General features: G+C 38.2%; 1 protein-coding gene across 1 annotated transcript in view; it reads left to right on the top strand.

Annotated features, from left to right (window-relative positions):
* HARS1 (histidyl-tRNA synthetase 1) overlaps positions 1-22,719 on the top strand; it is a 63,814-nt gene that overhangs the window by 14,180 nt on the left and 26,915 nt on the right. The window contains exons 4-7 of the mRNA XM_058176167.1: positions 3,775-3,870; positions 6,142-6,267; positions 9,837-9,944; positions 13,806-13,904. Of these exons, the coding sequence (XP_058032150.1) occupies positions 3,775-3,870; positions 6,142-6,267; positions 9,837-9,944; positions 13,806-13,904 (429 nt within the window). The remainder of the gene's footprint in view (positions 1-3,774; positions 3,871-6,141; positions 6,268-9,836; positions 9,945-13,805; positions 13,905-22,719) is intronic.

The following is a 22,719-nucleotide window of genomic DNA, read 5'->3' as shown; positions in this document are numbered from 1 at the left end:
GAGAAGCCCAATATGTACTACCTGCTTTGAAGATTTTTGAAGCCAAGATTCAGATATTGGTAAAGGCATATTTTTAGTGTCATGGTACATCTTTACAACTTATCTTAAATGAGAACTCTATAAAAAAAAAAACATGTGTGGAACATAATAAGGAGGGAATTGGTGACCATTTGACTGTGTTGTTGACTTACATTGGGAGTGAAATTGGCAAAATAAAAAAATCAACTTGAAAAATATTGTTGAGCACAGCTCCAGCTCAACACATGATGCTGCAGGGATCTGGGTCTGGCAAGCATGAGAAATGAGTCAGCACACTGGTGGCTAGGATAGAGGGAGATGAGGGCTGAGCGTTAGAAAGAGCTGCTTTAGTTCCGGGGTTTAGCAGATGATGTGGCAGCTGAGGTTGTCAGACGAGGAGGGAGAGAGCGGCTGGGTGTCCAATCAGTGGAGCAGTTCAGCCATGGGGGGGGGGGGGCTGAGCAGCGCAGGGTGTTTAAAAGGGGCTGAGAGGCAAAAGCTCTCAGCGCTGACTTTATACAAAGAAACCTCGACTTTTCCTGAGACCCGGTGTGTAGCAGACCAAATAAAAGAAGTCATTATCTGGAAGAAACCCAAGTTTGCTTGTTTATTCTGATAGCATCTGACACAACTGTGGCTGAGCAAACCGAGAAATATAATAGTTGTACTGATTATATTGAGACTTATAAATCATATAGCCCTAAGACTGAACAGAGAATTGCTAAACACCAGAATCAATGGACACAAATTAATCTTTGAATGTACTCAAATCCTAACATTGACCCTAACTGGATAAATAATATCTACTTGGTGAAACTTTAATAATTTTTTTTCTTGGATTTCTTCTCAATGCCTCCTCATCTGGATCCTTCCTTATCATGTCAGTTTGCAACAGCTATTGAGTGTCTGTTATTGGACTTTTATACTTTGTTTGATTCACATTGCCCTCACTGGACCAGGAATTTGTTTTTGATGTGATCTCACCTGTATTCTCACCTTTCTCATCACTAATTAGGATTCAACTTCTAGGATTTAACTTCGTGAGATAATCCAATCCTTCAATTCTTATTTCATCTATGACTTATTTACGTTCCCTCAGTACCATAGTTGTGTCTATTCATGAATCCTGGAGACATGTCTGTTCTTGGATTAAACAATTTTTCAGTTGATCTAATCTGGTTGAACAACAGGTCACCAGGCAAGAATGCACTTAGTAAAGCTTTCTCTTCTAGGATGAAAACATTCCATGTTTTCAATTGGAATTTGCTAGAAATCTGAGTAGGAAACTTGGCTTTCTCGTTGGATTCCTACTATATAGTAGGTGTATCTGATTTCAGGACCAGTATAAATACAGTTTGAGAGATATTTCTATCTAATAATTTTCTTTAAAGGCTAGATTTGAAAACTCCAAAGAAAATTGATTTTCAAAAAATATAGCAACAGCTTCTTAAGAATATGTTTGTAACTATTTCTAGCAATATTCTGATCATTAAATGTTATATTGACTGATTCCATCAAAATATAAATATCCTGCAGACACAATGTAGAATGCACCAGGTATCACATAACTTACAATGAATAAATGATGAATTATGTGTTCATACTTAGTTAAAAAATCCTCTAGGTTTAGGAAAATCATGAGAAATTTATGTGGAATATTATTAAATTCCAATTGGTTCTTTTGTGATTTTCTGGCTGTAATTGTCTTTTATAAACTATAGGACCTGTCTGATTCCATCATTTAAACCAGTAGCTCATTCATTGTCCACCTTCAAACTCTCACTTCAATTCTCAGCATTCCAGTCTCAGTAATTAGGTAGACATCTAGAGGCAGCAAAAATGAACCTCGGGAATACTGTTAACATTATTTGTGGCATTCTTCTTTACATGTATTTTCATTTGGACACCATATAAATTTTGCTCGCTATTTTCCTTTAGGGGAGAAGAATATTTTGGTGATCAGTGAGGATTTTAACACTGTTTAGCTAATATTTTCATAATATGTTTTCCAAATTCCTATAAAATGAAAGGGTGGCATGGTGGCTCAGCACTTAAGATGCTGGGCTTGTCGGCTGGAAAGCCCGCAGCCCAGGCTTGAGACCTGAGCTCCACGTGGTCGGGTGAGTTCCCATCCCTGCCCCAGCTCTCGCCAACCCAGCAGTTCAAAAGAATAAAAATGCAAGTAAATAAACAGGTACAACTTCAGTGGGAAGGTAACAGCAGTCCATCATGTCATGTTGGTCACATGACTGTAGAAATATCTTCGGACAGCATTGGCTCAATGGCCTTGAAACAGAGATGAGCATCGTCCCCTAGAGCTATCAATGACTAGCTGAATAAAATCTGCTGAACTCCTCCTTTATAGAATACTAATCCCAAATATTAGAAGGCATGGGCTTGTTTGATTCTATTTCCCTCAATGACCATACTTTCAGAGTGGTTTTTTGTTTTGTTGTTTGTCAAATACTGTACTAAAAGTTTTGATTTTGGAATGTGATGGCCAGCTTATTCTGCATATTACTGAACTCTACAGAGTATGATGGAGTAAAAAAGACAATAAACAAGAAGAGACAATTATATCCTTCAGTTTTGGGAACATCAAAATTGGGCTATCTAAAGTTTCTACCATAGAATTATTGCAGAAGCTAAATTTGGCTGGAATTAAAATACATCCATCTTTCCCTAACATTTTTGAGGGCAATTGTGTGAATGATCTCACCACTGTTCCTGAATTTTATTGTCAGATGTAAGACTGCTACAAGCCTTCTATCTAACAATCTAATCCTGAATAATTATAAATAATTATAACTTTTTCTAGAGCCTTCTGCTGGATCTTCTTGGTGTATGGTATTTATGACAAATCCTAGCCTCAGAAAATTTGCCCTTGTGGCTCTAGGAAAACTCTTGCCCATCTCTTCATTATTTTTATTTTTAAGTGATCTTAACTCTTCTCTCATGGGTAGGATTGTGAAATACGACAGTGCAAAACTTTGACTTAGATGTGTTATTTTATTGCTTTATTTTAATTTCTTTGTAATAGATAAATGTAGCATTTTATTTTCATTCTCTGAGAATAGTTCTGTTAAATCTCCATGTCCCTTTTTATATGTACATAACACTATCAGAATTGGAGCATATTTGTTTAACACAAGGTACATCAAGACTTCCTTAGTCAAGTGTGGCTGCAGCACTAACATGTATCAGATTTTTCTGATTGTTTTCTGTGTCTCCTTGTATTCATTGTCCATTAAAAGTACCACTTTCCTCCTACCCATACAAGAAAAAAGCCATGTACAAGTGCCTCTTTCTATGGTATTGTCATGGCTCTGAAACATCATTTCAGTTAAATCCATCATGCATTCGCTTTAAAGGTTTTGCACAATGAAGTAAGGCAAAAAGGTAAATTGCTTTAAAATCTGGTCTCTATGCCTGGTGTAATGCCCTCCCTTGGTCTTCCTTTCCCATTTATATCACTGCTATTCATTATTTTGACATTTATATTACAATTGATTAATTTTACTGGTTTTTGTTTTGTAGGTTTTTGTTTTCTTTAAGCTGCTGTTATAGGAAGTAGAAGAAAGGAATATAAATTATTCAGTGTTATTATTTTTATTCAGTTACCCAAGTAATTGTGACCTTTGTAAGCACATTGTGAGTAGAACTTTTATTGCTTTCTTGTAACATGATTTACTGTTGCACTTATCTGTCCTTTTTTATTTCTTTTTCCTGTCTTCTTTCCTATTCTTTTCTTTTTAGGAAACCTTAACAGGGAAATATGGAGAAGACTCAAAGCTCATCTATGATCTGAAAGACCAAGGAGGAGAGCTGCTATCGCTTCGCTATGATTTGACTGTATCCTAAGGCCTGTTATTCCTGGCATAAATATAAAATGGCAAGAAGGCATTTGAACTTACATTCCATATTCTGTGATCAGAACTATTCAAGCTCAGTCCATAGACTGGAAGCTTTATTTTGATAGTTTAACTTGTTGGTTAAATAAGTTTTCAACTAGAGTTGAAGAAAGGGAACATATATAATTATCCAGACAATTTGAGGCCACTGTAACAGAAGTTACAAAATATCTTGGGATTCATTGCTAAAGTATTCCATTTCTGAAGATTATTTTCACAGCCTGCTTTTACAGAAAACTATGAAGTTACTTAATTAATGTAGGCAGATGTGTATCTCTATATATAAAAGTGAAAACTACTCATGCAGTAATCATGAAATCTCCAGAACTGTAAAGCCTACAAACTTGAAATTTGCCACGTATGTTCCTCTTGGCTTCTAGGTGCTCACTAAGAAAGGATTTTTCAAATGACCATCAGAGCATTAGTATTTCCTATATTATTATAATACGCTCTGATGCTAATTAGTTAGACCATTCTACTCCCCCTCCCAACTTGAAAATAACTCTGGAAAGAATGGGATAGCCTAGGACAGGCTTCTGTGGGGCAAGGCTGAGGGAGAGAAGGGGCTAGAAAGCCTAAGGGAGAGGAGGGGATAGGACAGGGGAGGATTCTGTGGGGCAAGCCTGAGGGAAAGAAGAGGATAGGATAGGGGAGGATTCTGTGGGGCAAGGCTGAGAGAGAGAAGGGGAGAGGAGAGGCCGATCAACTACTCATTAATTTTCAAGCTGTAAGTGTCGATGTATCAAGCCCGATCACATAGTTTCGTAGCGGAGCACAGGTATCCAGCTAATTCACTTATATGAGAGCATGTTCCATTGAGGAATATTGAAAAGAACTTTAGTGAGATTTACTTTTGAATAGGTAATATAAGACTGTTATTACTAGTATTTTGCAGAAAGTAAATTTAGGTATTTCATATTTTCATATTTTCATATTGGATCAAACCAAATACTGGCTGAACTACATAAATTTAGCAGTTAGGAATAAAATAAAATCTAGATTTGTAGTTCTGGTCAGAGTAAATCCATTGTGCAGTTTTAAAGATTTGTTTCTGAACAGAGAAACAAAAACTGAAGTGACAAACCAAAAAGAAGGAGAAGACCATAATATTTTCTTCTGGACTCTTTAAGAGAAATGGTTAAGCCGTCCACAATGGTGAGACTTAAGATTTTTCAAAGAAGTTTGCTAAATGATATGGTAGCTATCTGAAGCCATATTTCAAACTGCTTAGGAGGAATATAATTGCACATCTCTATATAGGTACATAAGAACAAGATACTTCTCTTATGTTGCTGAGATATGGGTTATATCCAAACATTGAGGAAGGTTCATACGATTACAACCGCTTACTTTAGTCCTGAATTCCCATTTTGCTCCTTGTGCATTTTTTCCTTTCCCATTAGTGTTTCAGAGGGTCCAGTAACCTGGCTTTGTGGGAATTTTTAAGCCAGCTTGTTTTTGTTTGGTTTCATCTATTTTGTTATTCTGCCATCTCTATCTTTTTGTTGTTACTGTTTTGTTATTTTTACTGCCTTATTTTTCATGTTTTAAATCATTTGTAAATCATTAAATAGTTTGTAAACTGCTGGGAGTTGATGGGAGTTGGGTCAATTTAAATAATAATGATTATCCCTTGGTGTATCTTTGAATTACTCAGAAGTCTCAGAAAAGGGTATCTTCCTGTTAGGATTTTTAATAGTTTCTGCTTGAGAGAGGTTACTTAGCAGTACAGGTAGTTCTCAACTTATGACCACAATTAAGCCTAAAATTTATGTTGCTAAGTGAGGCGTTTGTTGTTTTTGCCCCATTTTATGACTATTTTGCCACAGTTGTAAAACAAATCACTGCAGTTAAGTGAATCATGCAGTCATTAAATGAACCTGGCTTCCCCCATTAACTTTGCTTGTCAAACCAGCTGGGAAGGTTACAAATTGTGATCACATGACCTTAGACAGTGCAACTGTAATAAATGCATGCCAGTTGTCAAGCACCCAAATTTTGATTGTGGCCATGCAGATGTTGCAAAGATCATGTGAAAACTGGTCAGTTTTTTTCAGTTCCATTGTAACTTTGAAGTCATTCAACAAATCGTTGTACATTGAGGACTACCTGTAAAGGTTTTTTGATTCCCCCACCCTGTTCTAGAAGAATAGCCACAGAAAGATGGGTTGCCTTAGGATTTCAAGGGTTCTCCTTAGCCTTCTTTGTCCAGGTGCCATTTGCTCGTTATTTGGCTATGAACAAAATCACCAACATTAAGCGTTACCAAATTGCTAAAGTCTACAGGCGGGATAACCCAGCCATGACGAAGGGACGTTACAGGGAGTTCTATCAGTGTGTAAGTACATGTGAACTACCATTAGATTGTACATGACTAATTGGCTTTCTCCACAGTGAGATCCATAGCTCCATGGTATTGGATACAAATGTGGGTAGCATTTCCTAATGTTGCAACAATTTTTGTCTCCTTAGTTTACGTGATCATATATTTGAATAGTTCTGCAATAAGCCCAGGGATAACAACATTTTTCTCTTTTTATCTTATCAAGTTCCATGGAAATGTTTAGCCTTTTGGGGAAGTATAGTATGTGCAATGTACATTTATACTGAGAGCAGATCATTCTATATCAGATATTGATATTGCTCTTGTAGATGCAGCATTTTGGGTATTTAATACAGATTTCAATTCTTTCTAATTTCAGATACATGGTAATTTTTCAATAACATATTGTTGATTCTATGCTCTATATCTGTTACCATAATTAAATGTGTCCATATATGTATGCTAAAGTGGTAAGTGTATCTTGATTTAAAAGGAAGAGATACATTGTTTACCTGGTAATGCTAATATAATTGAAATATTTGAAATGTGATTTTTACTTTTTCTCTGCAATTCCATCTTAAAAAGACTATATATATATATATGTATGTATGTATGTATGTATGTATGTATGTATATGTATATGTATATGTATATGTATATGTATATATTTGTTTTCTGAGGTTTTCACGGGTGTTTGTATATAGGTCTTTGGTTGTTCGGGTTTTCTCCCGTGTAAAATTGGAAGTGTCTTGGCGACGTTTCGACGAAGTCTCATTCGTCATCTTCAGGCTTCAGCTTCGTGCTTCGTGCTAGGTATTATGTATGTGTGTGTGTGTGTGTGTTTTCTGAGGTTTTTGCGGGTGTTTGTATGTAGGTCTTTGGTTGTTCAGGTTTTAGTCCTGGATGTCTTAGTCTACAGGAAATCTAATGGCTCCCTAGGACACACCATCTACCAGAAGAAAACACACACAAACCGCTATCTGCACGCACTCTCACACCACCACCCAGGACAGATCAACTCTGTAGCCAAGACACTCATCTCCAGAACAAAACGCTTAGCTGACAAACAACACCTAAAAACCAAACTACACACTCTCACTAACGTACTAACATCCAATGGATTCCAAAGAAATAAGATTACCAAACTAATCCATAAAGAAAACCCCACCAAAATCCAAGACAGAGAACAAGAAAACGGCAAAGCCCTCCTCCCATATATAAAAGGCACCACAGACAGAATCAGCAAGATCCTCCACAAAAACAACATCAAGACAGCATTCTGCACAAACCAAAAAATATCCACCATCCTAAGAAACCCCAAAGACAAAATTGAGTTAGAAAATCAAGGAGTATATGAAATCCCATACACCGCCTGCAGAACCACATACATTGGACAAACCAACAGAAGAATAAGTGCACACATTGAAGAACATAAGAACTCAGTCAGAAAAGAGGAACCAACTTCTTCCCTGGTCCAACACCTTAAAGCCACAGGACATAAAATTGACTTTAAAAATACCAGAACTATCGCCAAAACTGAACACTTTAACAAGCCGTCGAGATAGAAAAACACCCACACAGCATGAATAAATAAGATGTTACCTCCCGCCTACCAGTCATTTGGAAACGCGCCCTTATCAACAAATGAGTCCCTAACATGAAGAATGACGCAATGACGCAAGACCCACACTCATGAGTGCCACACAGCATGTCACCACCACACATCCACGCAGAAAGCAGACTCAAACCCACACCGATGATGATGCACAACCACAGACCAGAAGCCAGACCGCAGCTGCATCATTAGCCATTTCAAACTCCTCCAATCCATACATGCAGCAGACTGACACCCACCATGAAGATGTAGCATGACCACGAATGCAAAGCCAAACAACAGCAATGCAGCTCACCAACTCAAATCCCCCTGCAACTCAGACTAACCTGAGCACAACCAAGCCCCCCAATCAGAACACACTCCCATCCAATCAGAGCACAGCCAAACCCCCACCCAATCAGAACACACCTCCACCCAATCAGAACACAGCCAAACTCCAAACCAATCAGTTCAAACCCCCACTAGCAGTTAAAAGGAAGAAACAGCTGCGATCACACATTGCTCCTAGAAGCACGAAGCTGTAAACATCAGCCTGAAGATGATAAATGAGACTTCGTCGAAACGTCGCCAAGACACTTCCAATTTTACGCGGGAGAAAACCCGAACAACCAAAGACATATATGTGTGTATGTATACGAAAACAAATACACACACACACACACACACACACACACACACACACACACACACACTGCCAGGCGCCAGAGAGATGATATCCCAGGTATTTATGGATGAAGTTTAGGTTTTCTATAAGCAGCCATTTTATCTCTTAAAGTGCTTTTCTAGATGGGTAAAATGGGCCCCTCTTTGGGAGGTTACAACCTGTTTTAAAGTTGTAATGGGTGCCTTAAATCTTAACCTACACATACAAGTATATACTCTGCTTGAACACATGCAATCTGGAAAATGTAAGCATGCCTTGGGGGAAGGTGGTTAGGTTTGCCCACAGAGCCATAAATTTCCCATACTTGCTACAAGAATGTTTATTCTTCACCCATTGACATTAGGAAAGGCCTCCATAGGTGTCAGTATAATTTTCTCAGAATAAGTGATAGTAGCACAATACAATATATATAGATTCTTTATATAATAACCATATATAGGTAATCCTTGATTTACAACCATTCTTTAGTGACCATTCGAAGTTACAACAGGAATGAAAAAAGTTATTTATGACTGCTCCTAACAATTACATTTGTCACAGCATTCCCATGTTCACGTGAACACAATTCAGGTGCTTGGCAACTGGCATGTATTTCTAAAGTTTGTAACACCTTGAGGTCATGTAATCATTGTTTGCCAGCTTCACAGCAGATTTCCAACAAGCAAAATCAATGGGGAAACTGGATTCTATTAACAACATGATTCACTTAACTGCAGTGTTTCACATTAGTAAAATCAAATACAACTCATATAACAATAGCCTTCCTTTGCAACATAAAATCTGGTCCCATTATGATTCTATATTGAGGACTACCTGTATGTCTTATTCTAAAGTTTATTGTACTAATGCAATAAAATTGGGGAGTAGCCATTGCTTCCTTGGTTTTTCTTCCCCCATCAATGCTGTAAGTCCATTTGGCAATTGTCAGAGAATCTTTACCCATTCCCACCCCTTTATGGTCATTTTTCAGAATCTTCCATATGATTATGGATGGGGGGGCAATTAAAGAGAGGCAGATGCCTCAAGAAACCCAGCTACTTTGGGATTTTTTTATTTCTATGACAAATGAAAGGAGACAGCCCTCCAGTAATAATTTGCATTATTGGAAGATGTAGAAGGCTTAGCCTCAAACGATCCCTAGTTGCCTCAGTGTGTGGTGTATGTCAGATCCTAGAGGTTTCTGCTTTTCTGACATCAAGACTTGGAAAGTAGCTCCTATATATCAAGCAATACAGCACCAATGACTGAATCATTGCTGGACAGGGATTACTTCAGGGATTTTCTTATCTGCAATTTGTAACCTAGGATTTTGACATTGCTGGCCATTATGACATCATGATTCCTGATGCTGAGTGTCTGAAAATTGTGCATGAGATTCTGTGTGCCCTACAAATAGGAGACTTTCTAATCAAGGTAAGTAAATACAAGACCTGGGTCAGAATCCACTTTTTTCTTGCAGTTATGTTGGTTTACGCATTAGAACGATTTTAATCAATTGGTACTTGTATTTTCTCTTTGATTTCTGGCAACAAGTAGTATACTTTAATCATTGAGACATATTTTTAAATCTGTTTGTATTTGGCAGCAGAATTGTCCACATTTTGTAGTAAGCCTATTACTGCTTACTTATAAATACTGATATCCCAGCCATTCATTTTGATCCTGCAAAAAGTAAAAGAAGTTCTAGAAGGATCTTAATTCAAGCACAACGTCAGCTATAGAAGCTACAGGACTGGCTGATTTGGAACCAGTTCCATGTCCCAGTCCAGTCCACTGCTCATATTTGTTGTAGGTAAATATTGAAAGAGGAATGTTACAGATATTCTTTTGAGTTCCTGGGTGAATCTACAGAGGATATAAAAAGTCTAACCAACCCTATTAAAATGCCAAGTTTTTGAGATGTTAAAAAAAAACAGCCCATGATCAATCACTTTAGAGATTTTTCCACATTTAATATAGCATATAAGCTATACAATTAAATTGAAAAATAAAAAAAATTAGGGGGGAAATAAAAAAAAATAATAATAGGGTTGCATAAGTGTACAAACCATCTTAAGTAGGTGACTATGGAGATTCTAAGTCATCCAGGTCATAGTTGTCCCAAAGGTGCTTTTTTTTCCCCAAGAGGCAACTGGACTCTGGCTTTTCTTTGAAGACATTTCACTTCTCATCCAAGAAGCTTCGTCAGCTCAGAAGAATGGATTAAAGAATGGGAGTTCAAAATTAAGCAAGAACTGAACAGTGAAGGGATTGATATAGTTGGCTATAAGTGCAGATATGAGAAAGATGCTAAAATGTATGGTTTTTATAAAGAACCAACAGAACTAAACCAGATATTAAAAGGATGTGTCAGCTTGCCTCAGATCAATGTTTAAGAAAATAAAGACCCAACTCCATCATTTTGAAGAGATTGGTAATTTTTACTAAACACGTCAGATTGCAAACAAAGCTAAGCCAGAACTGAAAGTATACTAAAAACACAGACATCATATCCTCTCCTGAACCCTCCTCCCACTAGAGTTCAAACAGTTATAATCCAATGTCGTCTTCCTCCTTAGCCACGTGTAGTTTCACTTCTGATATTCTCCCTCTGTCAGTCTTCTGGATGGAATGTGAAGCAAGCAACTCCCATTACATTCACGTGCCAAATCAGTTCAAACATCTGTTTGAAAGACTATCTCCCCCACACACATGCAATGTCAGCCGAACGCTGGCAACAGTACAAACCTACCCCTCCTCCATAAATCATGTAAGACATTCAGTAAGAAGAAAACCTTTAACGAAGTAATAATACAGTAAAACAGTCTAGTAGGAGAAATATACTTAAATAAAGCGGAGGCTGACAGGATGGATGAAAAACTAATTTTAAAAATATATAGTTATCTATTGAGTATTAAAATGGAAGGAGAGCAAGTAAAGGAGACAAAGATAGTATGTGCTAAAAATTTGGGTTACACAATAGAGTTAGATAAATGGCAGAAATTGTGGGATAGGAATTATAAATTAACAATGTCAACTGTTTATAAAGAAAATATTTATAAAATGTTTTATAGATGGCATTTTTCACCCACAAGATTGGCAAAGATGTTTAAGGACATGTCCACTAAATGTTGGAAATTTAATCAGACACCAGATTCATACTATCACATGTGGTGGACATGCCCAAAGGCAAAAAATTATTGGACAAAAATACATACATGGTTGGAAAAAATGACAAAGCAACACATAAAACCAGAAATACTTTTGTCGGGCATTTTACCAGAAAAATATAATAAAGGAAATACATATTTAATTTTACATGTGCTAATTGCAGCTAGAATTGTATTTGCACAACAGTGGAAAAGTGAAGAGATCCCTACAGAGGAAAACGTAATTAAAAAAATACTAGGTACTAGATACTGTTTAGCTAATATTTTCATAATATGTTTTCCAAATTCCTATAAAATGAAAGGGTGGCATGGTGGCTCAGCACTTAAAAAAATACTAGAATGTACAGAAATGGATAGATTAATACTTAAAATTAAGGAAAAGGAAGAAACTGAATACTTTTTAACATGGGACTTATCAATGGCTAAACAACAGAAACAGAAATTAGAAATATGGAAACATAAGAGAAGGATTAATTTTGTAATGGTTTATTAAAACGGATAAGCAAATACTATTATGAGATCAATATTAATGTGATGAATATTATTGTAAATATGATTATTTCTCAAAATTATTTATATGCAGACAACACACTTTATTTAGAAATGGAAATTTTTATAGTTAATAAAACTTTTTAAAACATGAAAAAAAGCAAGTTGGGGTGTGGCTTTGTTCAGAATTAACCAATCACATTCAAACTGATCTTAAATAGTAGTCGGTACGCATCTTCCATCAATTAACGTGACTCTGATCAAGCCCATATAAAGTTCGGTTGTTCTGGTAGGATTTTTCTGATGTTTACTCAATTGCCACTTACAGCAAATTCCATGGTTTGCAAAGACCTTATGAAGCATCAAAGGGATCTCATTGTTGAAAAGTATCAAGAGAAGGGTAGAAAAAATCTCCAAGGCATTGGATGGGACGTAGTAGACACAGTGAGGACAGTCATCAACAAGTGGAGAAAATATCGCACAACACTGACTTTACCAAGAACTATGGTAGATGTCCCTCCAAAATTGATTTAAAAAACAAGAAAAAAAACTGGTCTGAGAGGCTGGCAAGAGCCTACATCTACATTTAAGGAGCTTCAGAATTTCTGGCAAGTACTGGTTATGTACTACATGTAACAACAATCTTCATGTATCTGACTGTGCGGTAGGATGACAAGATGGAAACCCTTTCCTACAAAGAAAAAAATCCAAGTCTGGCTACATGGTCTGATGAGACCAAGGCTGAATTTTTTCACCATAATTCCAAACAGTATGTTTGATGCAAAAACAATATTGCATTACGAAAAGTACACCATACCCACAGTGGAGCATGGTAGTAGCAGCATTATGCATTGGGGCTACTTTTCTTCAGATGAAACAAGGTAGAGGGAATTATGAACAGTTCCAAATATCAACCAATTATGGTGCAAAACCTTTAGGCCTCTGCTGAAATGCTTAAAATGAAGAGGAATGTCACCTTTCAAAATAACTGACCCAAAAGATACCTCCTAGTCAACAAAAGAATGGCTTCACTTTACAGTCCTCTAAGTGGATTCCAGAGTCAGCATATTGTCCCCAACAATCTACTTTCCCATTTTACCGACCTCGGGAGGATGGAAGGCTGAATCAACCTTGAGCTGATCAGCATCGAAGGAATCAAACTTCTGGCAATATGAGCAGAGTTAACTTGCAGTACTTCATTCTAACCACTGCGCCAACAATTTTATTGTTATTTTTCCCATTAAAAGATTTCAATTTGTTTTTCAATTGAATTGTACAACTTATATGTTATATTAAAGGTGGAAAAAATTCTGAAGTGATTTAACTTGGGTTGATTTTTTCACATCTCAAAAACCTGACACTTTAACAGAAGTATATAGACTTTTTATATCCACTGTAACCAAAAAGCATACAAATAAGTAGTATTAGATTTGCCAGGAAGCTCAACTTTTTCCAAGACTAGAAATAAAAATAGATTAAACATCCAGCAATCCCTAGTATATGGCCCAGTGAGAAGGACTGGAATAACTGTAAATCAATAATCTAAGGTTCAAACTGCAAATAGTCCAGGAATATTACCAATAGGATCAAAATCTATTGGGAATTGTTGCTTGAAAACAACTCCATTTCCTTCTAGGTCAATGACCGACGTATCCTTGATGGGATGTTTGCAGTCTGTGGGGTTCCAGATATCAAATTCCGGACCATTTGCTCCACTGTAGACAAGTTAGACAAGGTAAGAACTTTATTATTAAGACGACAAGATAACTCGTGACTAGAAAACCCAGAAATACATATATATTTATTGACCATGAAATCTCAACAGCATTATTGTGGCTGCTGTTAGAGAAGTTACAAGAGCAAAGAAGATAAAATTTAACTTCTGTATTCAAGAAGATAGATCAGGATGTCAGGATGGACAACTGTTGAGGAATCGGGCTGCACTTAGGTTCCTAACCTTCCAAATTGCTTCATAAAACCAAAATTCAGCTACCAAATTTCAGTGATGTTTTCTTGGAGTGCTAGTGGTAGGCTATTGGTGGACTACCCGTTTTATAGACAAAGAAAACTCATAAGCAATCCATTCTAAATCTAGAAGCTTTGCAATGAGAAAGAACCCTATCAGGCTTAAATAGTTGTGGTTTTGATTTCAGTGAGATACCTTTTAACAAAGGAGTTGATGAAACCCAGTAAGATAGTTCACAGGGTTCTGATTTGTCTCCCAGTAGAAATAAGAGCTCAGAGAACCAGCCTGAAAAATGTGTATTATATCAACATTTATTATTTAAGGGGGGAAAATTCAACTCTATTTATAGATTTAGAATGAGCAGGAATAAAGGAAGGAATATTGATTTCTTTCAGTGTAGCTGAGCTATAGATGCAAATCCTTAGCTTAGATAAATGGTTCTCTTAGCCAACAGAGAAATTCTATCTCCTGACCAACAATTTTGAACTTCAAGAATGCACTGAAACCTAAGGGAGGCAAAGGGAAGTTTTGAGAAATATGTGATAATGTTTGATGTCAAAATTATATCAGTGCTTTTTTCCAAAGTGCCCAGTTTCATAACTAATTTCATAACTACAAATACAATTTCATTGTATTTCATAACTACAATTTCATAACTACAAATACAAATGCACTAGATTTATAAATCAGAACTAACAATAAATTAGTGAATATTGTAGTGATAGTAGAGGTTATCATATGAGGAGTCCTTGGTGGTCTCTGAGCTTGGTTGTTGTCTTGCAGATATTCCAGTACTCAAATTAGGTAATATCATATATTCAGAGAGCACCAAGAATCCCTCATTTCAACCTTGAGCTACAAAGATTCTCTTTTATAGGCTATCAGGTATTACTAAAATAGTGCCTGTAAGGTCTGTACAGGTAGTCCTCAACTTACAACAGTTCGAAGTTACAACAGCACTGAAAAAAGTGACTCACGACCATTTTTCACACTTAGGACCATTGCAGCAGCCCTATGGTCATGTGATCAAAATTCAGATGCTTGGCAACTGACTCATATTTATGACGGTTGCAGTGTCATGTGATTCCTTTTGCGACCTTCTGACCATCAAAGTCAATGGAGAAGCCAAATTCCCTTAATAATCAGGTTACTAACTTAACAACTGCAATGATTCACTTAACAACTGTGGCAAAAAAATGTCGTAAATTGGGGCAGAACTCATTTAACAAATGTCTCATTTAGCAACATAAATTTTGGGCTCAATTGTGGTCATAAGTGGAGAAACACCTGAGTGTATTAATCATAAAATTATACACTTTTATTTCTCTGAAAATAGGCCTATGTGATGTTATTTATAACTGATTTATTATTAGTTTATATCTCAAAAATTATAATATTTTAGAAAATCATGTTTAATATTAACATTTGAAACAATGTAGTTAGAGGAAGGGGATTGTTTGTGGTGCTACTGGGAAGAATACATTAAGACCCATAGGTACCACATTGCAAACATTGGCTCCTATGGTGATTTTCAAATGTTTTTGGTGATTCATCATAGTCTTCCAGCTTTTCCCAAGGCTGTGCTAGAAGATACAGATGCTCCATCCATTGTATAAAGCCAGGAACCTCCTAAAAACATTTTTCTCAGAAGTAGAATAAACAATGATTTGCTCTTTGAGAATGGTGAAAAAATTAAGAGCTCATACATGGATAAATTGAATTAAAGTACAGTTAAAGTACAGTTCTGTCAGATTTTGGGAGGTTTTAAGTCAGGGGTGAAATGCTACCGGATCGGAGGGGATTGCGCGATCCGGTAGTGATGGCGGCGGCTGGTTCGGAGGATCGGTAGCAAAAATCCCTGGCCCCGCCCTCCCTGCCTCTGCTGAGCCACACCGTCTGCAGAGGTTTGTTTTTTTTACTTTTAAAAGCCGGTTTTGCTTCAGCCGAAACAGGCCTTTAAAAGTAAAAAACAGCAGAACCTTATTTGTACTCTTACTTGTAGAAAACATGTTTTCTACAAGTAAGAGTAGAGATTCTAAGGCACTTACCTGATTACTGAGGAACGCGTGGCTCTCTTTCCAGCCCGAAAGCTCTAGTTTCACTTTCAGTCAGACAGCATCAATCGCTCAGCTAATCTATTTCCTCGGTGATCAACTTGCTGGCTTTGCTGAGGAACTCTGGGATTTGAAGTCCACAATAAAATAAAATAAAATAAAATATTTGTGCAGCTTTCTGAGATTTGGTGTGTTTCTGTAGTGTTTCACTCTAACTACACAAACACACAAAATCTCAGAAAGCTGTATTGTGTGTGTGTGTGTTAGTTGTGTGTGTGTAAAGTGTGAAAGTTGGTTTTTGACCTTTTTGTGGCTATGTGAAGTGTGAAGTACAGCTGCTTTTATATTGTGTGTGAGTCAGTTGTGTTGTGTTGTGTGTGTGTGAAGTATGAAAGTTGGTTTTTGACCTTTTAGTGGCTATGTGAAGTGTGAAGTGCAGCTGCTTTTACATTGTGTGTGAGTCAGTTGTGTTGTGTTATGTGTGTGTAAAGTGTGAAAGTTGGTTTTTTACCTTTTTGTGGCTATGTGAAGTGTGAAGTGCAGCTGCTTTTACATTGTGTGTGAGTCAGTTGTGTTGTGTGTGTGTAAAGTGTGAAAGTTGGTTTTTGGTACCTCTTATACTTTGTTTATTATTTTTATTATTTATTGTTATTGGCCACGCCCACCAAGCCATCTGACCACCAAGCCATGCCCACCAATTAAGTCACGCCCACAGAACCGGTAGGGAAAATGTTTAGATTTCACCCCTGTTTTAAGTCCTTGCTAAAGTATTGTAAAGAATATTGCAATCTGTGGCTGAGATGGTTTCCCATTTTTTCTTCAAACTGTGAAACTACTTTTTTTTAGGCTCACCAGATGTTTAAATTTATTTATTTATTTGATCAATTTATATAGCCGCCCATCTCAACAGTGACACTCATTGAACAACGATTACTATAAAAAATACATATAGAAATAGAAATAGCATTTAGACTTATAGATGGCTTCATAATGCTTTACATAATGCTCTCTGAGCAGTTTACAGAGTCAGCATATTGCCCCCAACAATCTGGGTCCTCATTTTACAGACCTGAGAATGATGGAAGGCTGATTCAACCTTGAGCTGGTCTGAATCAAACTCCAGATTATGGACAGAGTTAGCCTACAGTACTGCATACTGACTACCGTGCCACTATAGCTACTACAAAGAATAAAATAAACAGCAGCTGAAAAAACAATAGCTAAGAGATGCGCTTGCGCTGCACCACCCTACCCAGGCCATTCATGCATCCTCATACACCCTCCCCTACCCAGCATGAGCCATCTCAAGCTCTACCATGCTTGTGTTTCCCTTGCCACCTATGCATCCTTCCCAAATTTTGTACTCGCATCACACCTCTCTGAACACTCCCATATCCTCCCAGAGCCTCTCTGCATTTGTATCATGCATCCTCAGTTACTTACATACCACCACACACTTTCTCCCAACTGGCAGCAGCAACCCCACCCAACCCTTACTACACTTGCGCCATACCTCCCCAGCCATTCACGCCTCAAAGCACTCAAGCCATGTCTTCCCAGCCATCTGCAGTCTCACACCTATTGGCAGCAGCCACCCCAAGTCCATTCCACATGCATTTCCACCAACATCCGCATATCTTCCCCAAGCCTTGCTGTACTTACAACATGCCTACCCACCCACCCACACCCTTGCCTCCTCTCCCACTTAGCAGCCATTAACCTACCCCCAGCCTGCTTGCAATCCACCTGAGACTTGCAACTTACTGCTGGGCTTCCCCACTGACTGTGTTATTGGAAGATGGCGGGATTTGTGAGGATGTGCTTGTTTACCAACTCAACACAACAGGGAATTTAGAGATTGATATTGCTAAACAATGTGATCATGTGAATGCTTTATGACCACATTGCTTAGTAATGGAAGTTGTAGTCCCAATTGCTGTTGTAACTCCAGAATTACTTGTATTTCTCCAATTGCAATAATAGTGGAAGAAATTCATGTGGTAGCATTTCTTTATTTTCCACTGGCAATATTAGCTCGGCCAAATGAGATTCTTATTCCCCCACCCCTCTGTGTGTGTGTGGTGTGTGTGTTTAGAAAGAAACCTTTCTACAAAGAGAAGCCAATTTTCTTGGGAAATATAAATCTATAAAACTCTGTGCTGTAGCTCAGTCTGGGATTATGGCAAAGGTAGATTTGATTTCAAGATAGCCTATAGTCAGATTTGAAGAATTATTATGAGAGCTGAATTCAAATAAGAGGTTATTGATTTTATAATTGCTACTGTGTCTTACCTGCTAGAAATTCAGAAGGACTATTCATTTTCTTTGTAATTAGCTTTGCTTACTTGACAGGTAAAAAATAGAGGTTGCCTGAATAGATGAACAAGCTAAAATTGTAGAGGCTAAAATTGTAACTCTATTTAATAACAACAAGATCCTTATAAATTGAAGAGAACGTTGAGGCCCCTGAATAGCCATTCCTTTTGTAAAGTCCAACAAACTCATTGAGAAATGGTATATAAATTATGCTTCTATGTAGCTTAATAATTAATGTATAAAAAAACCCCAAGACTACTAGGTATCCTTCATTGATCTGGTTAGTTCTATTTAACAATATAACTACCTGTGTTTTTCCAAAAATAAGACCAGGTATTATATTTTTTGGGCCACAAAAGTCTTACTTTCAGGAAGGTCTTATTTTTCCCCTCATTTTTTTCCTATAGGGGGACGGCGGGGGGTGAGCTGCCCCTCCCACCTTGTGCCTCCTTGCCTAACGTGAAACAGCTGATCTGCGCTTGCTTTAGGAGCAGCGTTGCCTAATGTGAAAGAGCCGATTTGCGCTCACATTAGGAGCCTTCTTGCCTAAAGCGAAACAGCTGATCTGCGCTCGCTTTAGGAGCTGCCTTGCTTCTTGTGGCCATTTTTCTTGGAGCTGTTTTGCAGTAAGACAAGGAGGCTCCTAAAGTGAGTACATATCAGGCATCTGTAACAGGAGCAGAATAAACCATAAATTTATGCATGTTAGAGAGGCCTTCAGGAAAGGTCTGTATAGCCAATAACAGCTCCAGATTGATCTGGAGCTGTTATCGGCTACAGAGGTCTTCAGGAAAGCCTTGCTGGCTGTAGAAGAGATGGGCCGAGGTGTGCAAGGCCTGGCTGCAACTATCCGAAGGTAAGTAGTAGAGCAGCTCCATGCACACCCATCCCCACTCAGCTTAATTTTTACCTGTGTACCCTGGAGTGGGTGGGGTCTTAACTAGGGCTTATTTTGGGGGTAGGGCTTATATTGGGCACATGTGTAAAAATCAAGCTAGGACTTACTTTCTGAGTAGGTTATATTTTCAGGGAAACAAGGTAGTTGGCTGTCACCATTTCTGATGGCAATAAATTCTGTAGTTTCTATTTTGTAAAACAATTATCAAATTTAACGATCTTAAATTGATTAGATAACTTCAATTTTAAGATAGTAAGAAATAAAGCTTCCCTATCCATTTTCTATACTTTGCGATTTCATATACTTATGTTAGATTTTCCTCTTATTAATCTTTATTGTAAACTAAAATGGCCCAAATATTGCTCTAGTTTCTTGTAGGTTTCTTAAGATAGGGTATTCCCACAGGGGTGAATATACTACCGGATCGGGCGAGTACGTAGCGAAGACTGGGGCTGGTTCACCGAACCGGGAGCAATGGCTGGCCGGCCACACCTCCAAACCGATCCACGGCCCGCAGTCCTGCCATGCTTTCCTTCCTTCCACGCTGCCTTCCCGGCGTCCCAGTGGCCAGCTTGCGAAGGCAGGCAAGCTGAAGCCCACGTGGAAGGCAGGCAAACATGGCAGGGCTTTGGGGAAGGGACTAAGCTACTAGAAAAATACTGGAATAGATACATCAATTCCCGTGGCACAAGCCCCGCTGCCCCGCCCACCCCTACCACTTTGCCCCGCCCACAAACTCTGCTGACACTTCCACACCTGCACGCACTTCCTTTCCTTCTCTCCCCCCCATGACCTCCCCACGCCCGCTCAACATCTGGTTCTGCAGTAAGGCAGCCACAGGAATCACCAACCCATCAGCAGGCACCAGTCTCCGGGAGCCCGGGGGGGAAAGCTGCACTTACAAGAAGGGGGGCGGTCCCCTCTTCTTTATGGAGCTTGACTTTGCCAGAGCTTCTCTGCCCACTCTTTTTTTTTTTTTATTCAAAACGTTTTACAAAAAAAAAAATTCCCCCCCCCTTTCCCCCCCAACCCCCCTCCCTTCACTAATCCCTCCCCCCTCCCCCCTGACTTCCCGGATGAAGCACAAGGTATAGTTAAAAATAAAACAAACATGTGCTAAGAAGATTTTCTCCCAAAACTATTATACCAAATTTCCCTCTCTAGCTCTGACTTCCTCCTAACACAACCAAAATCCTTCAAGAAAAAAATAAAAAAAAATATAAAAAAATTAACAATTAAGAATAACAAAATATGTAAATCAATAAAACAAATTAATCCTAAAGTATTTAAAACCAACTAAAACATAAAATCCAATCCAATTCAAAGAATATCTCCCTTATAGCTTCTATAACCATATAATTTTTCCCCCAGGTCTTTCTTACATAAACTCTTTCAAAAATATTCTATTCAAAATACAATACAACACATTATAAAATTTCAATACCAAGAATTACAGTAGCTATTCAAATTTAGTCCATCCTCGTCAAAATCCAGTATAAATCCAAGTACCTAGTCTTTTATAATAGATATAAAACATATAATCAACCCATTTCTTCCAGATCTTCCTCACATATTGTCTTTCAGGGACAGTAATATTTTTGTCTGTTAATAATTCAAAGAATAATACTTTTGTCTCTTGCCATTTTTTTTGATGCATTAATCTCTGTCTTTCCTTCATTTCTCCTTTTGAAAAGTCAGTCACAATATTGCCTAATAGATCCTTATGTTCAAAAATCCACAAATTACTACCATATATTCCATCAATCCAAAGAGAGAATTCTTGAAAAGCATTAAGCCTGTAAATTTTTTCAGTTCGGGAGACAGCCTCCTGTAGCACAAATTCTGACATTTCATCCAAACTATTTAAAGGAAACTTCTTTACATCAACTTGTTTATTCACGATCATATCTTCATATTTATCCATTTTTATTTGTATCTCCTCCATTGCATTTAAGTCCTGTTTCAATTCGTATTTTTGAATAATTAAATACATTCTTTCTGTGTAATCCTGTATAAAATCACGAATCCATTCTTCTGAAAGAACCTTCATAGCAAAGTTCTTGCTGAAAATCCCCTTATGAAATACTTAAACAACGTAATGCCACCAATGCCCCTGCTGCTGGGAGACTGGCTGGACACAGCTGAATGAGGCTTGCTGTCCTGCCACAATTAATAGAAAGTGCCTAGGATCTAGGCTACGTTCAGGATTGCAATGGCATTAGCCCGGATCCGCCTCATTGCGGGACTTCCAGACTGACTGGGAGCTCCGAGTCAGCTGAAAAAAGCTTCAGTTCTTGGGGAGATGAGAAAAGAGAGCGAGAGAGTGATGGGGAAACAGCGACACCCGATTCTCCCTCCCTCTCTTCTTTGGCTGGCTCAAGCAGTCACAGCTGTTTGTTGGTGCTCTTGTCTCCCAGCTTAGTCCCACAGAGCAAAAAGAGAGTGAGAGAGACCGAGGAAGACCGAGATATCAAAAGCAGCAGGGAAGGAGCTAGCAGCTTAATCCCTCCCCCGAAGCCCTGCCATGCTTGCTTGCCTGAGAATCGGGTGTCACCGTTTCCCCATCACTGTCTAGCTCTCTCGCTCTCTTTTCTCGTCTGACCGTAGCCTGGAGCCTTGGCACTTTCTATTAATTGTGGCAGGACAGCAAGCCTCATTCGGCTGTGTCCAGCCAGTCTCCCAGCAGAGTGGGCAGAGGAGCAACCAGCGAGTGACAGGATACAGCGCTAGCAAGTGGAGGCAGGGTGAGGTTTCCTAGGCAGCTGGAATGTGTGGCGGTTGGCTCTGTCGGCTGCCGTCCCCACCAAAATGACAGCCCCGGCACAGCGGGGTTGACAGATAGAGAAGAAAGAAAGGAAGGAAAAAAGGGAGAGAGAGGGAGAAGAAAGAAAGAGAAAGAAAGAAAGGAAGGAAGGGAGAGAGAGAGAGAGAGAGAAAGAGAAGAAAGGAAGAGTGACGTGAGTGATGTCATGCTCGCCCCGCCCACCCAGTCATACTCCAACAAAGTCACACCCACAGAACCAGTGGCAAAAAAATTTAGATTTCACCCCTGGTAGTCCCTAATTATTTTGGTAGACTTTTTCTGCACATTTCCCAGCATTATTGTATAACTTTGAGATACAGTGACCAGAACTAAATACAATATTCCAAATATGATTAAAAGGAAGTTATTATATTGGTTGTTTCAGTTTTAGTCTTTTTGCTAAAGATTCTATTCAAAGAAATATTTTTTCTTCCCAATTGTTGAATGTTTTTAATAGAATATTCTGAAAATTACTAGTCTTCTAGACTCAAGAGTGTTTAGAATCAGAGTAGA

This window comes from Ahaetulla prasina, chromosome 3, assembly GCF_028640845.1.
Source record: "Ahaetulla prasina isolate Xishuangbanna chromosome 3, ASM2864084v1, whole genome shotgun sequence".
NCBI lineage: Eukaryota > Metazoa > Chordata > Lepidosauria > Squamata > Colubridae > Ahaetulla > Ahaetulla prasina.
This window is presented reverse-complemented; position numbering and strand designations above follow the sequence as displayed.